This window comes from Diabrotica virgifera, chromosome 3, assembly GCF_917563875.1.
Source record: "Diabrotica virgifera virgifera chromosome 3, PGI_DIABVI_V3a".
NCBI lineage: Eukaryota > Metazoa > Arthropoda > Insecta > Coleoptera > Chrysomelidae > Diabrotica > Diabrotica virgifera.
In genome coordinates, this window is record NC_065445.1 from 205,915,987 (window position 1) to 205,935,744 (window position 19,758).

General features: G+C 32.2%; 1 protein-coding gene across 1 annotated transcript in view; it reads left to right on the plus strand.

Moving 5' to 3' along the window:
* The window catches only part of LOC126882332 (cytochrome P450 4C1-like), a 271,597-nt gene that overhangs the window by 177,155 nt on the left and 74,684 nt on the right, over positions 1 to 19,758 (plus strand). The window contains exon 8 of the mRNA XM_050647208.1: positions 6,734 to 6,834. Coding sequence (XP_050503165.1) covers positions 6,734 to 6,834 — 101 coding nt within the window. The remainder of the gene's footprint in view (positions 1 to 6,733; positions 6,835 to 19,758) is intronic.

Below are 19,758 nucleotides of genomic sequence, written 5' to 3' on the forward strand. Positions count from 1 at the left end.
CAATTTAAAATTGAAAAAAAAAACGAAAAATGTCTATTTTCAAGGCTTAATAACTCGGTTAAAAGTTATTATTATGAAAGTCAGAAAGTGACTAAATCAAAGTTTAATGCCCCCCTACAAGATCCCGAAGAAATTTTTGTCATTATTTCATTACTAAGCAGTTATTTTTAAGTAATAATATTGAGCGCCATACACGTAACTGCTGAGTGTGAGAGAGATGCCACTCCGGCAGTCCAATTGTGCATCTTACTTGAACTCACATTTCCGGCCGCCTACCACGTGCATGGCGCTCAATATTATTACTTAAAAATAACAGCTTAGTAATAAAATAATGACAAAAATTTCTTCGGGATCTTGTAGGGGGGGCATTAAACTTTGATTTAGTCACTTTCTCACTTTCATAATAACAACATTTAACCGAGTTATTAAGCCTTGAAAATCGCCATTTTTCGTTTTTTTCAATTTTAAATTGCTTATAACTCGAAAAAGAATCAACTTTAGAGAAAAATTATACGAGACTTTTTTATGCAGAATGGTCCAAAAAACCTACAAACCTACAAAAAATTGTCCGGGCCAAAAATATTGATTTTTGCAATTTTATTTAAAAAAAATTGTTAAAAAATTTTTTTTCCACTTTCCACGTGGGCGTCTTCTTGAACCTTATTCTGGGATGTCTCACGAATGTAATTATAAAAAACAATCTCATGGGAATATTTTTCCCAACGAACCCGCGGTTTTCGCCTTGTCTAGTAGAATTACTATAGTTTTCGTCGAAGTAACTAAGGAAAAAATAATACTTACTCTAGACTTAGTAACACTAAATGACGTTATCTTTGGAAGGAATACGTCTTACAAATTTAAATTTCTGTTATATTATGTATAAAAGGTTTTAAGGAATTTCACAGATCAAACATAACAAAAAACAGATTTTTTGCTAAATTTTGTAGACTTACTATGATTTTCGACGAAACAGTTACCGAAAAAATACTTATTCTAAACTAGATTTACTAGTAACAGATTTATTGAAGCAAAACAGTACTATTTAAAAAATTGTAATAATAGTAATAAAAAACATTTTTATAGTTAATCGAAATAACTAAAATTACAATCTAACTAGAGAAAACTATAGTAAGTCAAACAGTTTAACTCAAACTTGGAATACTTTCCGCTGTTTCTTGCAACGAAGACTACAGTAACTCAACTTTCTATTAGGCTATTGATTATGTTCAAAATAAGAGAGCTAAAAGGAACTACAACGTTAACGGGATTTTAACCGGATAAAAAACCGCGGAGTGCTACCATTTAAATGGGTGCGTTTAAAAGTCAAAAATATTTGGTTTTACAAAAATATATTCAAAAGAAAAGCAAGAAAAAACACGAAAGAATGCAATTTGATTTTTTGCCCCATAAGATTTTTCCATGGGGATATAGGTATAGGCATTGTTTCAGCGAAAAATAACATCCATCCTTCCTCGTTAAAATGAAGTTTGGTAGAAGTCTCTAGGACTTACAGTTTTTGAAAGAGGATTTTTCAAAGGTTGCCGCTCACAGCATTTTGGGCGATTTTTCCCATTATTTCGCAAATATTATTCTGTAATTTTTTTTCTACGCAATTCTAGGTATATGTAATGGTACATTTAGTCGAAAGAGAAGTCAATTAACTTTAAAATGGTCTATTGTATAAGGCTGTATGTCTCTTTTTAAGCAAGTTATGATTTTTCAATATTTTATTCTTTTAATGATTTTTGATATTTTTAATGATTATTTTTAAATTTCTCATTACGACTTTCTTGTATATTTAGGTATACAGTGAGCACGTAAAGGTTGGAATAAATTCATTTTCTCGAGAACGGACGATTTTGGAAAAAAATCCCGAAAGAGGTCAATTTTTATTTTTAAATTACGACTTTTTGGCATATATATTATACTAGTGACTTCACCCATCTGGGCGTGATGACGTCATCGATGTTTTTTATAAATGAGAATAGGGGTCGTGTGATAGCTCATTTGAAAGGTAATTCAATTCTCTATTCAGTAATATAAACATTAACATAATTATTTATACAGGGTGTCCAAAAAAAATTGTTTTGAATTCAATTTATTGGCATAAAAAGAAGAATGTATGTAATTTATTTAATTCAAAATACATTTTACTGCTCTCAGAAAACAAAAAAAAAATGTATATTTGCAAAATAATCATTGCTTTTCGCTTAAATTAATTGTTCAAATTGTCACGAGGCTAGTGGGTGGCTGCTTTAATATTGAATTTAAGCAAAAAACAATATTTATTTGCCAAATAAACATTTTTTCCTGTTTTCTGATAGCAGTAAAATGTATTTTGAATTAAATAAATTACACATATTCTTCTTTTTGTTTCAATAACTTTAATTCAAAAAAAAATTTTTTGGGCACCCTGTATAAATAATTATGTTAATGTTTATATTACTGAATAAAGAATTCAATTACATTTCAAATGAGCTATCAGACGACCCCTATTCTCATTTAAAAAAATCATCGATTACGTCTTCACGCCCAGATGGGTGACGTCACTAGTATGATATATATGCCAAAAAGTCGTAATTTAAAAACAAAAATTGGCCTGTTTCGGGATTTTTTTCCAAAATCGTCAGTTCTTGAGAAAATGAATTTATTCCAACCTTTACGTGCTCACTGTATACATTGTGGAAAAAAAGCTTATTTTCTTTACATTAAAATGAGGTATGTATGGCAAAAAATTCTAAGACTATTTTTAAACAAGATTCCGTAGGATATCCAATGGTATTTGTAATTTAAGAAAAATTTTAATTGATTTTTTATTCCTTTGAGTTAGAAGAATATAGTTGCATATTATAACATAACTTTTAATTCCAAATAACTTTCTCTAATAATACTTTTCGATATTGTGACATACAAAGGTACTTTACTCTTGATCGATATTCATATTTTTTAACATACTTCGTACACTATTGATAAAATTTTATATCTGATGATTGAATCTTAGGTTTTAGACTATGCAGAGCATTTTGTAAAGATAATTTTCATAAAGTTAATACCCAATAAAAAAGTTTTCCATATGGTTCCAACTTAGTGGGACCTATTGCATTTGTATATGTCACATTTCGAAAAAGCATATCTTGTTTAAAAAAAGTCCTAGGATCTTTAACAATGCACCATTTTAAAATAAAGAAAATAAGCTTTCTTTTTTATTATACAATGTATACAGGGTGAGGCAAATAAAGGGCCTATTAGAAATATCTCGAGAACTAAAGGTAAGAAAATCATAAAAATTGGAATACAGGGGTTTTGAAGTATGAACTATTTAGTAAAAATATGTTGGTCTCTTTGCTATTTCCGGTTATACCGGAAGTTCATTGTAACTCCGTTTTTTTTAAATGGGCACCCTGTATATTTTTACATTTTTGGATTCTTCTCGATGTCTTCTTTCTTAAGGTTAAAATATGAGGTTTTGTTATATTATACGGGGTAGTTTAAAAGATAATTACGGATTTTTATAAATTTTGTAGCAAACTTTATACCCTGTAGAATTGTACTGATTTGATAAAAAAAACTCCATTTATGTTCAAGTGATTTACAATAGTCTATGATTATTGAAAATTAATATTATAGTGAAATTCTTAATTTTAGTATACAGGGTTGGTCGAAACTCAGAATGAGTATTCTCTGAGTTGTCTTAGATGGAACACCCTGTATTTTCGTATTGTAATGAAATGATATTTTATAGTACTTTTTTATTCTTAAGTATTCCCTATATCTAACTGCTTTAATTTGTAAGTTATTCGTAGTTCTTTAAGCCAAACAAAAGTTACGTGACATTTGTATTAGTTGTGCCGTGAAAATATTCAATCAAAAATAGTTTTTCAAAAATAAACACATATTAATCTCGACTCACCCTTAATTTATTAATACTGGTTGATATATCAAAATACTTACTCAGTTAAGATAGTTGGTGTGTTTAATATTAATAGAAACATAAAATATTCTATCTAGTTGGTTATGACTTTAACACTAAATATGTTTAAACGTTTGTTTTGCTTAAATATTCTACTATTTTTGAAGTTCCAGTTGCTTCGCTACCATTACTAATATGAATTTTTCGAATGAGGAACTGATTCAGATGTTTTTTGTTCTAGAAGAGTTTACGCTCTGAGCTTCGCTGGTGTCGCTCCTAGCGGATTACTAATGCAACTTTCACCGGTAATTTTTAAATTTATTATTTAATTGTTATCGCTTAATGTTTACAAGGAAAAAAAGTAATTAAATTGTAATCAATTTTTTAAAGATTTTGCTAATCATTTTAACGTTCTATTAATGAAATATTAATTTCTTACTTCGGATACTTTCACAATTATCGTGTAGATGGCGCTTAGATTAATTTATAATTACATATTACGAAGTATTACAAAAACTTAAATTCAGTATTTAAAGCGTAAGTATATTTAACCTTTAACTACCGGCGCATCAAATTATAACATAACTACACGTATGGCGTACTTTATACGCCACAAGGATATACACTTAAAAACAGCGGATTTGTTAATTTTTTTAAATACACTTAGTTGTTTGTTATAAACCTTATTCGACATCAGCGAATACTTGGAGTTCCTTCTCAGTAAGCCAATTGGGATTTATAACTGGAATCTGATTCCATGATAAATAAAATTACTAATAAAAATTTTTTGAAACGTGATTTTTTACATGAGAAAAGTATTGTTTATAAAGAAAATATATTTTGTGCCATAATGACTAAAAAACAATTGAAAGATGTACTTATATTACTACTTATATTACTATAATCGTGGTGTATATTGTCCACCACCGGACACAACAAATAATAAACTGTAAATTACGATCTTCCCAGAACGCCGATTATAACGAAACTAAAACCAGCTTTATAGCACACTCCAGTGATAGGTTAGATAAATAAATAAGGTCAAAAATTAAATTTTTAAATATATTTGCTTAAGAAATAAAAAAGTACTATAAAGTACCATTTCATTACAATACTAAAATACAGGGTGTTCTATTTAAGAAAACTAAGATAATACTCATTCCGAGTTTCGGCCAACACTGTATACTAAAATTAAACATTTCGCTATATCAATAATGTTTACTAATAACAGACTATATTAAAAATCACTTCAACATAAATGGAGCTTTTGTTCTACAAATGGAGCTACAATTCTACAGGGTGTGAAGTTTTCTACAAAATTTATAAAAAATCGTAATTATCTTTTAAACTACCTCATATAATAACACAAAACCTCATATTTTAAGAAAGAAAACATCGAGCAGAATCCAAAAATGTAAAAATATACAGGGTGTCCTATTAAAAAAAAAGAAGTTACAATCAACTTCCGGTATAACCGGAAGTAGAAAAGAGACCAAAATATTTTCATTAAATAGTTCATACCTAAAAACCCCTGTATTCCAATTTTCATGATTCTCTTACTATTAGTTTTTGAGATATTTCTAATAGGATCTTTATCAGCCTCACCCTATATACCGAAATATACAATAAAAAAAGTTATAATGAGAAATTATATAAAAATAATCGTAAAATATATCAAATATCATTAAAAGTATAAAATTTTGAACCACCATATTGTTTAAAGATCATCATACAACTTTCTACAATAGACCATTTTAAAAGTAATTGATATTTATTTCTTCCTAAATGTACATTGCATAATACCTAAAGCTACGTAGAAAAAAGTTACAGAACATTGTTTGAGAAGTAACAAGGAAAATGGGTCAAAATCGCTGTGAGTGGCGAAATTTGAAAAATCATATTTGGGAAACTATAAATCACAGAGACTTCTACCAAACGTCATTTTAAAGAGGAAGGATGGAAGTTTTTTTTTCTGTGAAGCAATACCTATACCTATATTCCAGTGGAAAAAAGTTATGAGGCCTTAAACAAAATTACTATCTTTCGTGTTTTTTTCTTTCTTTTCTTTTGAATATACTTTTGTAAAAAAATATTTTTGACAATAAAATATGATGTTTCGATGGTAAATTTAAACTGGAACAATTTTCCTGTAGACGTGTTTGTACCAAAAGTGCATAGAACTCACCCTAATTCGCCCTGTGCCTAGGGACTAATTCACCCCTTTCTCAAAAACGCACCCCTTTAAATGGTAGCACTCTGTGGCTTTTTTATATTTAATGGTCCATTGACTGTATGAAACAATAAAACCCCGTTAACGTCGTAGTTCCTTTCTAAAATACATAATCAATAGCCTATATAGTTTTCGCTTCCAGGAGTGTGGGTCACTAAACTTACTATACACATGCAAATGCTTTACTGTTGCTTTAAAGTTCATACCTGATTTACCATACTTTTCTACCAAATAAAGCTTAAAAAGAATAATTAATAATACCATTATAGTAAGTCAAATGTAACGTTTTTTGAGATACGATAGTCTTCGTTGCATGGGTCCATATGACGATTTCGAGTTTTTCTAAGGATAGATTTTTTTGGACCCCTTAACGATCTCTCCTATATTAACAGCTAATATATGGTAGGGGTAAATTTACAGGGTACACAGTTTCGTCTTATGTAACTTTTAGACGCGCTAGAGTAACTGCAAAGATTCCCGCTGGGACTCCCCTACCATAATAAAGTACCTACGTCACGTGATGGGAAGGGCAAAATCTGTTACAAATTTTTAAAGAGTTTTGAAATGCAACTAAAAGTATATTTTACTTTTAGGGAAACATCGCGATGGTATTTCATTTTTAGATCTTCTTTATAAAAATACTAAATTCTCTGAACAAGAAATTACAGATGAAATCAACACATTTTTAGCAGCAGTAAGTACATTTTTTTTTAGTTACGTTTTCATTAATTTATGATTATTTTATTTATATTTAATAAAAGCCTATATAATAACAGATTACAAAATAGTATTTAATAATGAGAGCGCTAATAAGCGGCAAAATATCGCAAAAAATGGAAAACATATTACGTTATGAGATAAAAAGACGGCAAATTAGTGAAGGTGGGAAATTGAGCGATAAAAACAGATGAATTTACATTTTATTTATTGTTTCCCACCTCATAGGTATCGGACGAATTTGGCAACTGCCACTGTGACAGTGACAGTTTTATATTTGAAAAAGACTGTACAGGGAGACTGCCCTGTGACCTACATTGGTAGAGTGATGTGACGTTTGGATACACGTATTACAGAACATCTGTCAAAGATCGAGAAATCTAGCTTTGGTCCACCGTTCTTAGACATTACTACGGTTGCCCAGATCGACTAACCAATGAACATTAAGGGTGCGGTTACGTCACGAGTACACTGTATTTTTAATCGCAATATGATTTTTTTCAAATCCTGAGAAAACTAATAAGTATTTTAGAAAAATTTAAACGCAGAATGAAAGATTACGTCATTACCGAGGGCCTAAAGTCCCTTAACGTAGATAAAAAGTTTTTTTTGAATGAAATATTTGCAATTAAACATCACACTTTTCTTTTATTTTCAGCCCTGTAACTTATTAAAATAAACATTATAGAAGTTTTCAGAGACTTTCGACCCTCGGTAATAATGTAGTCTTTTATCCTGGGTTTAAATTTTTCAAAAATATTTATTAGTTTTCTCAGGATTCGAAAAAAATTAAAACATTTAAAAAATATCGAGAATTTTGACGTGCGTCAAAATTTTGCATTTTGCTCCTTCTCCTTAATCGGTATTTATAATATATGTCTTTGGTGTATGGAAAATAGTCAAGATAGTTAAATAAAAATATTTAGCGGATTATAATACCTAAATTATGAAAAACTGTGGACATTTATCCACGCAATATTTACGGAAATCTAGGACTTCAATCTCCATCCTACACTGAAAATTTGTCGATGAATTTCCATTAATACTGGATTAACTATTGAATACATACTATCCTTAGAGGTCAGCTAGAATTATGTGAATATTATAATTACTTGCATAATTATTATACATAATCCTAGCTGACCTCTAAGGATAGTATGTATTCAATAGTTAATCCAGCATTAATGGAAATTCATCGACAAATTTTCAGTGTAGGATGGAGATTGAAGTCCTACATTTCCGTAAATATTGCATGGATAAATGTTAACAGTTTTTCATAATTTAGGTATTATAAATAATCCACTAAACATTTTTATTTCTTAACTAAATTGACTATTTTCCATTTTTTTTTTTTTTGGAGGTCGTCTGACATATGTCTTCGAAGGCACTGCAGCCTCATGGGCTTATTGTGCCAGCCATCCTACCTTTTATGTCACCCAATCCACAAGCTTGGTTCCACGTACCAAATTGTACATCCCTAGCATGGATTGGGTGGCATATTCTGCTGGACTTAATTTTGGTTGTCCATAAATAGCCTGCCTTTTGTGATCAAAAGCCTCACACTCGTACAGTACATGATGTGCTGTTTCAGTTCCCCTATTGCACAGTCTGCAGTTAAGGTTCCCTTCGTACAGCTCAATTCTATTCAGGTGTCCTTTTAGGGCACAGTGACCCGTGAGAAGACCTGTAATTATGCGGAGCTGACTCCTATGTAATTTTATTAGTTCCTCAGCTCTCCGTTTTGAGGGTTCCCTTATTAAGGGCCTCCCGTGTCGCTGACCAGGTACGTTCCCCCAGTATTCTTTGTGTTTGTTTTTGACCCATTCCCTGACTTGTCCCCTAATTGTTGTTTTAGGTACTCCTAGAGCAGGTTCTGGGCCAAAATATAAAGTTGATGAACCGTTCCTTGCCAGCTCATCTGCTTTCTCATTACCGTCTATCCCGGTGTGTCCTGGCACCCAGAATAGAGTTACACTATTTTTTTCGGCCAGTTCTTCCAGTTCTTGCCGGCATTCCCATACCAGCCTTGACGTCACTTTCGGGCTCATTAGTGCCTTCAGTGGTGCTTGGCTGTCTGTGAGTATATTGATCCGTCTATTTTCATAGGCCCTCAAGTTGTTCATTGCGACACACTGCAGAATTGCGTACATTTCCGCTTGAAACACAGTTGTGTATGTTCCTAGTGAGAAACTGAGTCCTACATTCTCTGTTTCACTAAAAATACCGGCTCCAGTGCCTTCATCGGTTTTTGATCCGTCTGTATACCAGATCGTTCCTCTGATTTTGCTACTGATGCTGTTCCATTCCCTTCGGTCATTGATTTCTATTCCGAAGTTCCTATTAAATGTGTATTTTGGTACCATGTGATCAGTGTATGTATCAGATATACTTACCCCACCATAGTTCCAAATCTGATTATGCCCAAGGTTCTCGTATTTATCCCTTGGTTTTCCTTGCAGCCTGTATGCTCCCATCCTCACTTCCCCTTTGATAAATATATCAAGAGGGGGTAGGTCTAACAGGGTTTCCAGTGCCGCCGTCGGTGTTGTTTTTATTGCTCCCGTTATTCCCAAGCATGCAAGTCTTTGTATCCTGCTTATCTTGTTTATAGCGGTTCTTTGCTGCATCTTTGTCCACCATACCAAGGATGCATATGTTATCATGGGTCTCACTATCGTTGTATATGTCCAGTACGCCATTTTCGGACAGAGTCCCCATCTTTTTCCATGTGTGCGTCTGGTCAGCATTAATGTCGCCTCCGCTCTTTTAATTACTCTTTCAAGCTGTCGGTTCCAGGTAAGTTCTGGGTCCAGTATAACCCCTAGATACTTTACCTCTTTAGATAGCTCCAATTGTTCACCATTAAGGATCAGAGGCCCTAAGTCCTCCAGCTTCCTTCTTCTGGTGAACGCAATTGTGACTGTTTTGGAAGGACTGACTCTCAGCCCTTCTTCCTCAGTCCATTTGGTGACAATATTAAGGGCCTGTTGCATGCGTTCCCTTACTATGTTTTGGAATTTTCCCTGAACAAGGACTACCAAGTCGTCTGCATAGCCCAGGGTTTCATGGCAGTTCAATTCCAGGAACTCAAGCAAATCGTCCATGACAAGGTTCCATATTAGCGGGGACAGAACACCTCCCTGCGGACACCCTCGTCGGACCTGGGCGATAATGCTCTCCCCTAGAATGGACGTATATACGAGTCTCTGTTGTAGCATGTGGTCTATCCACTTGCAACAAATTTCATCGATCCCTTTTCTCCACGATGCTCTTGAGATTGTTTCTAAGGATATGTTATTGAACGCTCCTTCTATGTCCAAAAAGGTCGCTAATAGTACCTCTTTGTGCTTGAGAGCATATTCAGCTTTTTCTACAAGCTGATGTAATGCTGTCTCTGTTGACATTCCTGCTCTATATGCATACTGGTTCTTATGTATCAGTCTGTTTTCCAATACGCCATCCCGTATATGCCTATCTAGCAGTTTTTCTAGCGTCTTAAGCAGAAAAGACATAAGACTTATTGGTCTCAGAGACTTTGCCCCATCCTGTCCTGTTTTTCCAGGTTTTGGTATAAAAGTTACTCTGATCATTCTCCATGCCTTTGGAATATATCCTAGAGCCAAACTGCTCCGAAGCACTGTACATATTCTATTTGCCAGAAGGTCGGATCCCTTCTGCAACAGTACTGGATAAATCCCATCTAATCCTGGCGATTTATAAGGTTCGAATGAGTGTAATGCCCATTTTACTTGCATTTTTATTATAATTACTTGCATAATTATTATACATAATCCTAGCTGACCTCTAAGGATAGTATGTATTCAATAGTTAATCCAGCATTAATGGAAATTCATCGACAAATTTTCAGTGTAGAATGGAAATTGAAGTCCTACATTTCCGTAAATATTGCATGGATAAATGTTAACAGTTTTTCATAATTTAGGTATTATAAATAATCCACTAAACATTTTTATTTCTTAACTAAATTGACTATTTTCCATACATCAAAGACATATTATATTATAAATACCGATTAAGGGGAAGGAGCAAAATGCAAAATTTTGACGCACGTCAAAATTCTCAATGTGTTTTAAATGTATTCATTTTTTTCGAATCCTGAGAAAACTAATAAATACGAGTATTTTTGAAAAATTTAAAAGCTGACTGAAACGCTCTATAATGTTTATTTTAATAAGTTACAGGGCTGAAAATAAAAGAGAAGTGTGATTTTTAATTGCAAATATTTCATTCAAAACAAACTTTTCATTTACTCTAAGGGACTTTCGGCCCTCGGTAATGACACAGCATAATAAACGAAACCAGCCAGGACACTCCCTGATGCCGCCTTTGAAGTTGAAAAGTACAGGGTCGCCATTTTTCGCGTAGTACATCTCAGTGGTGATGTGATGTGTTGGTTCATCAGTGTTGCCGATGTCACCAACTTTATTACCCGTAAGAGATTTTTTTTGAATAATTTCTGGAATTTATGCAAAAGATTAACAATACAATCGCCATTCATCGTCAATATTCTGTGTTATATCCCAATTATTGACATAATTCCCACAGGCATACGTATAAAATTATGTTAAAAAATATGAATGTCATAAAAGTTGAGTAAATCTGATAATTATGTACAAATCGGCAACACTGTCGATTTTCTACATTGTCTGGTACTACGCACAAAATGGCCGACGATCTGCGCAGTAATAGTGCGCGAACTTTTCCCGCCTACTAGTGTGTCACTGCTGTTGCGTTCTCTATGCTGTGGTAATGATGATAATCTTTCATTCTGCGTATAAATTTTTTCTAAAATACTTATTAGTTTTCTTAGGATTCGAAAAAAATCATATTGCGATTAAAATTATTTATTGTAAGAATTTAAATAATAGGTACCTACCTAATAAATCTGGCCACACTACAGCCTGTACCTGGCGTTCTAAACTATCAACATAATTATTACGTTAATACAATAATGAAATTTTAACGTTTTAACCTACCTTATAAATTTAATTCTTATTTAAACTCCTACAATAGGTACGATGTACAACTTTCATGAATAATTCAAAATAAGTTTTTACGGGAAACAACACCAAAATTACAAATGCAAAAATATAAAGTAAACTAGGATGTTACCGGGTGGTGAATGGCGAATTGGAAAACGGGCCATAGGAAACTCAATGTAAAATTCTAAACTGTTGAATTCCTGCTTCCCTAATTATTTTAAATCAAAAGACATTAGAAACTATTTGTAGAGGATTGAAATCTGTATTGAAAACAACTGTTAAAATTGTTCTACGAATTAAACATATTCCAAAATTTTATAAAAATGCGTAAAAATACGTTTTTCATCTCAAAATTAGGCCACACACAGTGCAATAATGTGTCACAATGCAGTTATTATTTTCACATTTTTGAACTGTCAATATTTTTATTTTATCATTAAAAGCAATACAGTTGATAAGATACCCTCAGCTGCGGAGAAAGTATTAATAATAAAGATTTTTTATTCAGTCAATGGTGTGAGCACTGTCAGTTAAATATTATTTAGTAACGTGTGGCCTAACTTTTACACACATAGGTACGTACTGTGGCAAAGGTATTATATTTTTTAAAATTTTGGAATGCGTTTAAATCGTAGAACAATTTTAACTTTTGATTTTAATACAGATTTCAATTCTCTACAAATATTATCTCATGATTTTTGATGTAAAATAATTAGGAAAACAGGAATTCAACAGTTTAGAATTTTACATTGAGTTTCCTATGGCCCGCTCTACGATTCACCACCCGGTATAAGATAAAATGTGTATTATTTGTCTAATTATTTAATAATAACACAAATACTACACATACACAGTGATGAGCACGCTAATAACCGGCAAAGGAGCTCAAAAGATGGAAAACATAATACATTGCGAAACAATAAGAGATGAAACTGGAAGAGGTGGAAGTTATCGTTATAAACGTGTTAATTAACATTATATTACATAGTTTCCCACCTTTAGACGTCTGTGACAGGAGTATTTTTTAAAATTCTACTGTCACAGTGACAGTTGTCATACTCCTCTGATACGTCTAAAGGTGGGAAACTATGTAATGTAATGTTATTTTAGACGTTTTTAGCGATAATTTCCACCTCCACTAGTTTCATCTCTTTTTGTTTCGCAATGCATTATGTTTTCTATCCTTTGAGCTGTTTTGTCGGTTATTAGCGCGCTCATCACTGTATACACAATAACACACATTCAATGATCGAAAATCGTTTAAAAATATAGGATTCTGTATTCTTGTGACGTAGTCAAAAATGGAAGTTTCCCAACCACCGTCGATCTGGGCAACCGTAGTATCTCTAAGAACCGTGGCTTTGGTCATCCTTTGCATGCATAGAAACATAAATTTAGTCCCCAAAGAGATAGTAGGATCCTACTAGCATACCTAATAATAACTATACCAAACTGGATCTACTAGAAGATCTACAATTAAGCAGGGAATTTAAAAGAAACCCTAAAAACTGTGTTAACACTCAGATTCCATTAAATTGTAAATTTGATTCTATCTTTAAGAAATTTCTTTAATAATTTTGGTTTAGTATACAGTATACCCAACAATTTTTGAAAGTTTTTTGAACATTACTTTTTAGGTATTCTTGAGTTTTCTTTCATTGGTTACATATAAGTAAAATATTTGATATTTGACTTATGCCTGGTTGCACCAACATATCTTAGCCTTAAGACGTGCCTTGTGCTCCGCTTACCAAACATACGCGTTGCACCATTAAGTCTTAGATCAGTGGTGGCGACCCGTGAGGTAGTGCCATAGAGCCATGGCACTACCTTGCTAACTACGCAGAAACATATTTTTTATCTTCAAAACTTTTTAATTCCTGTTAATTTTTTTGTGTGTATTTCTTTTGATCTTCATAAATTATATAAAATATGGCAACTATGGGCGTAATACAATCCCTGCCGACAGCGGAGAGTATTCGACAGGAGAATCTCCTTCGTGCCGAAGTCAGACTGGCACGACTAAAGAGAGAAAGATTGTAAGTGACAGAGAAAGGGCTATATTGGACTATTAGTATACCTTAAAATTAGAATCTCTGTGCCAGGCACGAGGGTATGATGCCAGGTCTATTTATTTTGAGTTTCTTTACGTGCTGGTTTCTCGCTTTTATTATGTATATTTTCTGTTAAAAAGTTTTTGTATTTATAACTAATCTTTTAGTGCATGATGATCGTGGGTATGTTGATAATATTTTGATTATTTCTTAAGTTTAATTTATTAATTGACAATGAAGATTAGTATCCTAAAAAAATTTTGTTGGTGGTTTTTCGCTAGAAAAAAAACTACAAATGTTATAAGGTGTTGTGGAGCTTTCGAGTTAGCTTTAAGAGGTCACGACGAAAAAGAAAATTCAGAAAATAGAGGCATATTTAAGGAGCTGGTCAATTTTAGCGCCGAATTAGACAACGACTTAAAGGTTCATATTATTCAAAATACCAGACCTTTCAAAGGTCTACCTTCTGCGGACATTTAGTTGCTTCTAATTTATTTATATCGGAGAGGTTTTCTGCTTATAAGCATCAGTTCTCCGAATCATTTCTTAATGAAGCATGAAGACAATTTTAATTTTTAAGCAAAACTCGGTTTAAAACTGAATTAGAAGTAGGCACTGTATTAGCGAGACGAATTAAGTACTACCTCTGGGGCTGTTTCGCTATCGGTTTTATTGGAGAGGGAAAGTTTAAAAAGCACATTTGAAGAAACTATTAAACTTTTAAGTATTTTAGTTACCATTCCTATATCAACATCTGAAGCAGAATGCTGTTTTTCGATGTTAAAACATAGTGCTTTAGGTATGCTATCTGCAGAAAAGCATTTTGTAAATTGTATTGATAAATTTAATTATAAAGTCATTGTAAACCTTGCAACCAAAAAATAGAAGAATGAACTTCATATATCGTAAACTTTAAAAGTGACATTGCAAAAATTAGTGCATGTGTGTGAATAATGAAATAGTATTATTTTTATAAATTGGTAAACAGAGAATAAATCGCAATAACAATTTTCAACCACTATCAGCAGTAAATGCTGGTGGTAGGTTAACAGGTTTTTATTATTAATTAATTTACGGAACTGTTTTGATCAATGTTGGACAATTTCTTGGCACCTCAGATCAATAAACTTAAGATACATTAGATAAAAGTATCCGCGCATATTTTTTTTAGTTTTTGTTGTCAGTATACCTTTTTTTGACAATATCGTGAATCCGTCACTAAAAATTTTGGCGGCTGCCCGAGTTCTGGCACTACCTTCTTAAAGTGGTACGAGCCGCCACTGTCTTAGATCAATTTTCAGCTTGTCACAAGATATTGCCACGTGGATTGTATCTTAAACTTATCAGTTAAGACGTGCTAAGATAGACGAGTCCTATCTATAAGCTGAGCTGTGCTAAGCTGGAGCTTAAGATTTGTTGGTGCAACTAGGCATTAATCTATTACTAATGTTGTTAATTTTATAAAATGCCAGCTTTCGAACTCTGAACTTGCCAAATGAGACTTCTCCTTGGTTTGTTTTCATCTATCTTCTTCTACACTTGGTCAAGCTATAACAGTTGGAAAGATTTTTTGATAATCTTATATATAAAAATCAATTGCTGTTCGTTAGTCTCGCTAAAACTCGAGAACGGCTGGACCAATTTGGCTAATTTTGATGTTGAATTATTTGTGGAAGTTCAGGGAAGGTTTATACGGTTTTATATTAGTCATTTTAGGAGCCACCAAAAATTTTACATCTATATGTATAAAATGCTCTTTTTACAGTGTTTGTTGCCATACTCCTCCGAAACGACTTGAACGATTTTTATGAAATTTGGCAGGTATAATCAACCTGTCTGGGAGTAGGTTGTTATCTATATTTCATACTCGTAGGTCATAAGGGGTTACCCATGACGTCATAACTCTCACAATAATGACGGGGAAAATACAAAATTAAGTAGATATACTTCTTGCCGAATTCCGAGCAGAACGGTTCTAAAAATTTTTCTCTAGCGCAACCGATGTCCGAAATACAATATCTTAAGACAGAAATATTCTGAGGACAGAAGAACGAGCAACAAATTTTATCGAAGAAAAGTGCATCTGCTTAAGTTTTGGACTTAAATTGGGCAAAATATGAATTTTTTAATTTTTCGAAAATTTCAAAAAATACCTCTAAACCGAACTTTTCTGACGAAAGGCAAGCACGAGAAAAGTTATGAGCACACGAAAAGAACAAGCAGCAAATTATAAAATTTTATTTAATTTTAATTAATTTTGTTTATTTTATTTAGTTTTATTTAATTTAAGTATTTTATTTATTTTCGTTTATTTTATTTTATTTAATTTTTAATTCCATTTATTTTTTTAATTTTATTTCATTTCATTTAATGATATTTAATTTTAATTCACTTTTATTTTGATTAATCAACACCTATATAGTTGGACAAGCCCGAACAAAATTATAAATATAGTGTTGTTTTGAATGTAAATAAAATAAAGCTGTTACATATATTCATTATAAGATAAACAAATTTAAGATTGTAAGTGTTGCACTACAAACTTTATTTTGTTACTTCTAACTAAACTTTAATACTTCAAACATCATGTTACTTAATTAAAAATAATAATAAGAGCTCATTCACATCGAGAATTCTAGGGCCGGCAGACTAAAGCACATAAGTCAAAAAAACCGATTTTTCTTTTTGTACATGCACATGCACATGTCCATATATTTTTTCTCCACCGACTGACTCAAGCACATACGTCATACACGTTTATTTCACATTGATTTTAAGTAGCGTACTTTTTCAACCTTTCAATTACTATAAATCTTTAGACGTTATAAAGAACATAAGTTGACTTATGTGAAAAAGTACAACTGATATATTCAGTTTTGCTGATTTATAAGCAAGACTTAAGTTGTTAGGTACATCAAGTACTTGACGTTGTCGTCTTCTTTGTTTAAGAATATACATATATTTAACTTTAGGTACCTACTTAAAACATGGCTAAGAGAGAAGCGATATTCAATGAATATTGGGTAATGGGTATATACAATCGGAAAAATGAAAGAATACCCATGAACGATCACATCAATCACTTATTTTGTATCTGCTGTCTTTTTCTATAAATAATAAACGTTTGTCATAGAAAAAGACAGCAAATACAAAATAAGTGATTGATGTGATCGTTCATGGGTATTCTTTCATTTTTTCGACTGTACAGAAAAAGGTCTGCTTACATGTCATCATTAATAGAGATTGTAGAAAAAGCTTCTCAAAGACAACCCGAAATAGACCCTGAAAACAGAAATTTCGTATGAAGACGTATAAATATTTTGTTGTAATAGATGTACTGCGTTAAGCTATTTCTAGGGAGTGGCAATGAGGAAACGGTCTTCAGTAGGTGGTACAAAAATTAATGATATGCGTGGAACAACTGTACCTAAAAATAAAATATCCCAGGACAAAAGGAAGGAAATAATAAACCATTTGTCTCTTCCGTCGTAAGAAAGTCACTACACCAAAAGAGTACATCAAAGAAGTATTTGCCTTCCCTCCTAACAATCACCAAAATATATCAACTATTTGTCTATCAAACCACCTTCAGACCAGATCAAACCAGATCAAGCTTACGAATCTAAAAAAACGACACACAGATGTATCAAAATGATAGTACCGTACAAGTGCATACAATACATGTGATTTACAACAGTTTTTACCGACTCCATCATTGACTTCTTATGTAGCTTTTTATAAACGTCAATTGTGGACGTTCAATTTGACCGTACATGACAATAAGACTAGAAGAGCTTTATGATATATGTGGTATGAATCTACTGCTGCTCAAGAAGCGAATCAGATTGCATCTTGTCTCTTTAAACATCTTCAAACAAACCTACCTAATAACACAAGTGTAATATTTTACTCTGATACCTGTGGAAGTCAGAATAGAAATTCTCACGTGGGTTCTATGTTTACGTAGGCTGTACATAACTTACAATAGAGAGAATCAACCATCAATTTATGGTTGCCGAACATAGCCATTTAGAAGTTAAACAGTTCATGGAATAATAGAAAGAAAAAAGAAAACAGAAATCCAAATATATCTTCCTCATGACTGGAGTCAACTTATTAGGCCAGTAGTAACAAATTTCAAGTTGTGGAAATACTGACTTTTTGGATTTTTGGACTTTTACTTTGGTATTAAGAAATAAAGATGTAGATGGAAAGCAGTTTAAATGGTTGGACAAAAGGTGGCTCCGCTATGATACGGAATTTAGAATGGTATCTTACAAAGACACCTTACAAATGGAATCAAATTTTCACAAGATACATTTAAGACGGAGGGCATCCTTTATGGGTCGCCCCCAAAATCTCAACTATCATCAACACGCCTAACTTCACGCGCAACTTTGATACATCATTGATTTAATTTCTATAATATTCTAAATATTCATTTTTCTTAATATTATGTATCCGAGTTGCTGTGAATATGATAGGTCGTATCCAACTTGGGGCCTATGCTTTTTGGATATATCAAAGTTGCGCGTGAAGTTAAGCGTGTTCATGACAGTTAACCTTTTGGGCCGCACCCATCCTTTATACCTAATAACATTCCAATTATATCAGTATTGCCTTTAACTATATCAAAAGACAAAAAGATGACTTAGTTTCTCTACTAAAAATAATACCAAATTAATGTTTTCCATAAATTTTATATATATTTGCCTAGTAAGGAAAATGTAGCTAATATGGATTGATGGAAGAAAATATTGTGTTGTAACAAACTAAAATTCCTAGTTGTGCTGTTAGACATAAGTCATATATACTTGCGTTCTTTTTGACATAAGTCAGGAAAAACAATTTTCCATACTTTTTTATAGAGTCATACTTAGCTACAATTAAGGATGTTATACACACTCTCATAAAATGCAATAAATGTTTTTAAGAAATATTGAATTATTGTTTTATACAGCTTTATTCGATTTCTGAAAATCTATAGTTTTTGACTTATGTGCTTTAGTTTTCCGACCCTACAATTTTTTGTTTATTAATTATGAATTTCTTTTGTTTATTTTAAGTTTATTGTATACAAAAGATTGTTTTTATCTATTGAGACAGTACGAAGTCTGCCGAGTCAGCTAGTTTATAATATATTATACACTACACGTTAACATTTAACTTCAACATTAACAATTGTAATTTTTTAAAATTGAACTTTAATTTAGTATACCCTAACACCGAAATAAAACAACTTCCATGTAATAGGTATATTAAAAAATTCCAAAAAATCCCAATGGATTGTCTAAAACGTCTTCAGAACAAATGTTTTCGGACATATCAGTCCATCATCAGAGAATCTGAAATAGAATAAGTAATCCCACTATTAAAATTGAAAAGATGGTTGAAATTTTGGATGTTGAAAAAATTGTGGTTATGATTACTTTCTTAAATACATACTTGCTACTAACTAGCCCCAGAACCAAACAATAGTTATAATTAAAATTCAGTCTACATTTTAGTGTGTTGAAATTAAGAAGGCTTGACGCCGATGTTAGAAGATACCTCTCGGAACATGGTGAAACCCTAAACAAAACCTTAAACAACCATCTTGGGCCGTGAATGTCTGCCAAGTGTCAAAACTTCATAAGGACATGATTAAAGTGACAGTGACGGTACAGGACTAGGGTAGTGGATTTTTTAAAAATTATAACCAAATGGTTATGATCAGAATAATAATTTGGTAAAAATTTTAAAATATCTGAAAAGTCTATCGTTTAGATCTATTGTAATTAAAAGAAAGAGACACATTAGTCCATTCTTTCACGGTTTTTGCTGTAAATTTTAAAGAACCGCTTG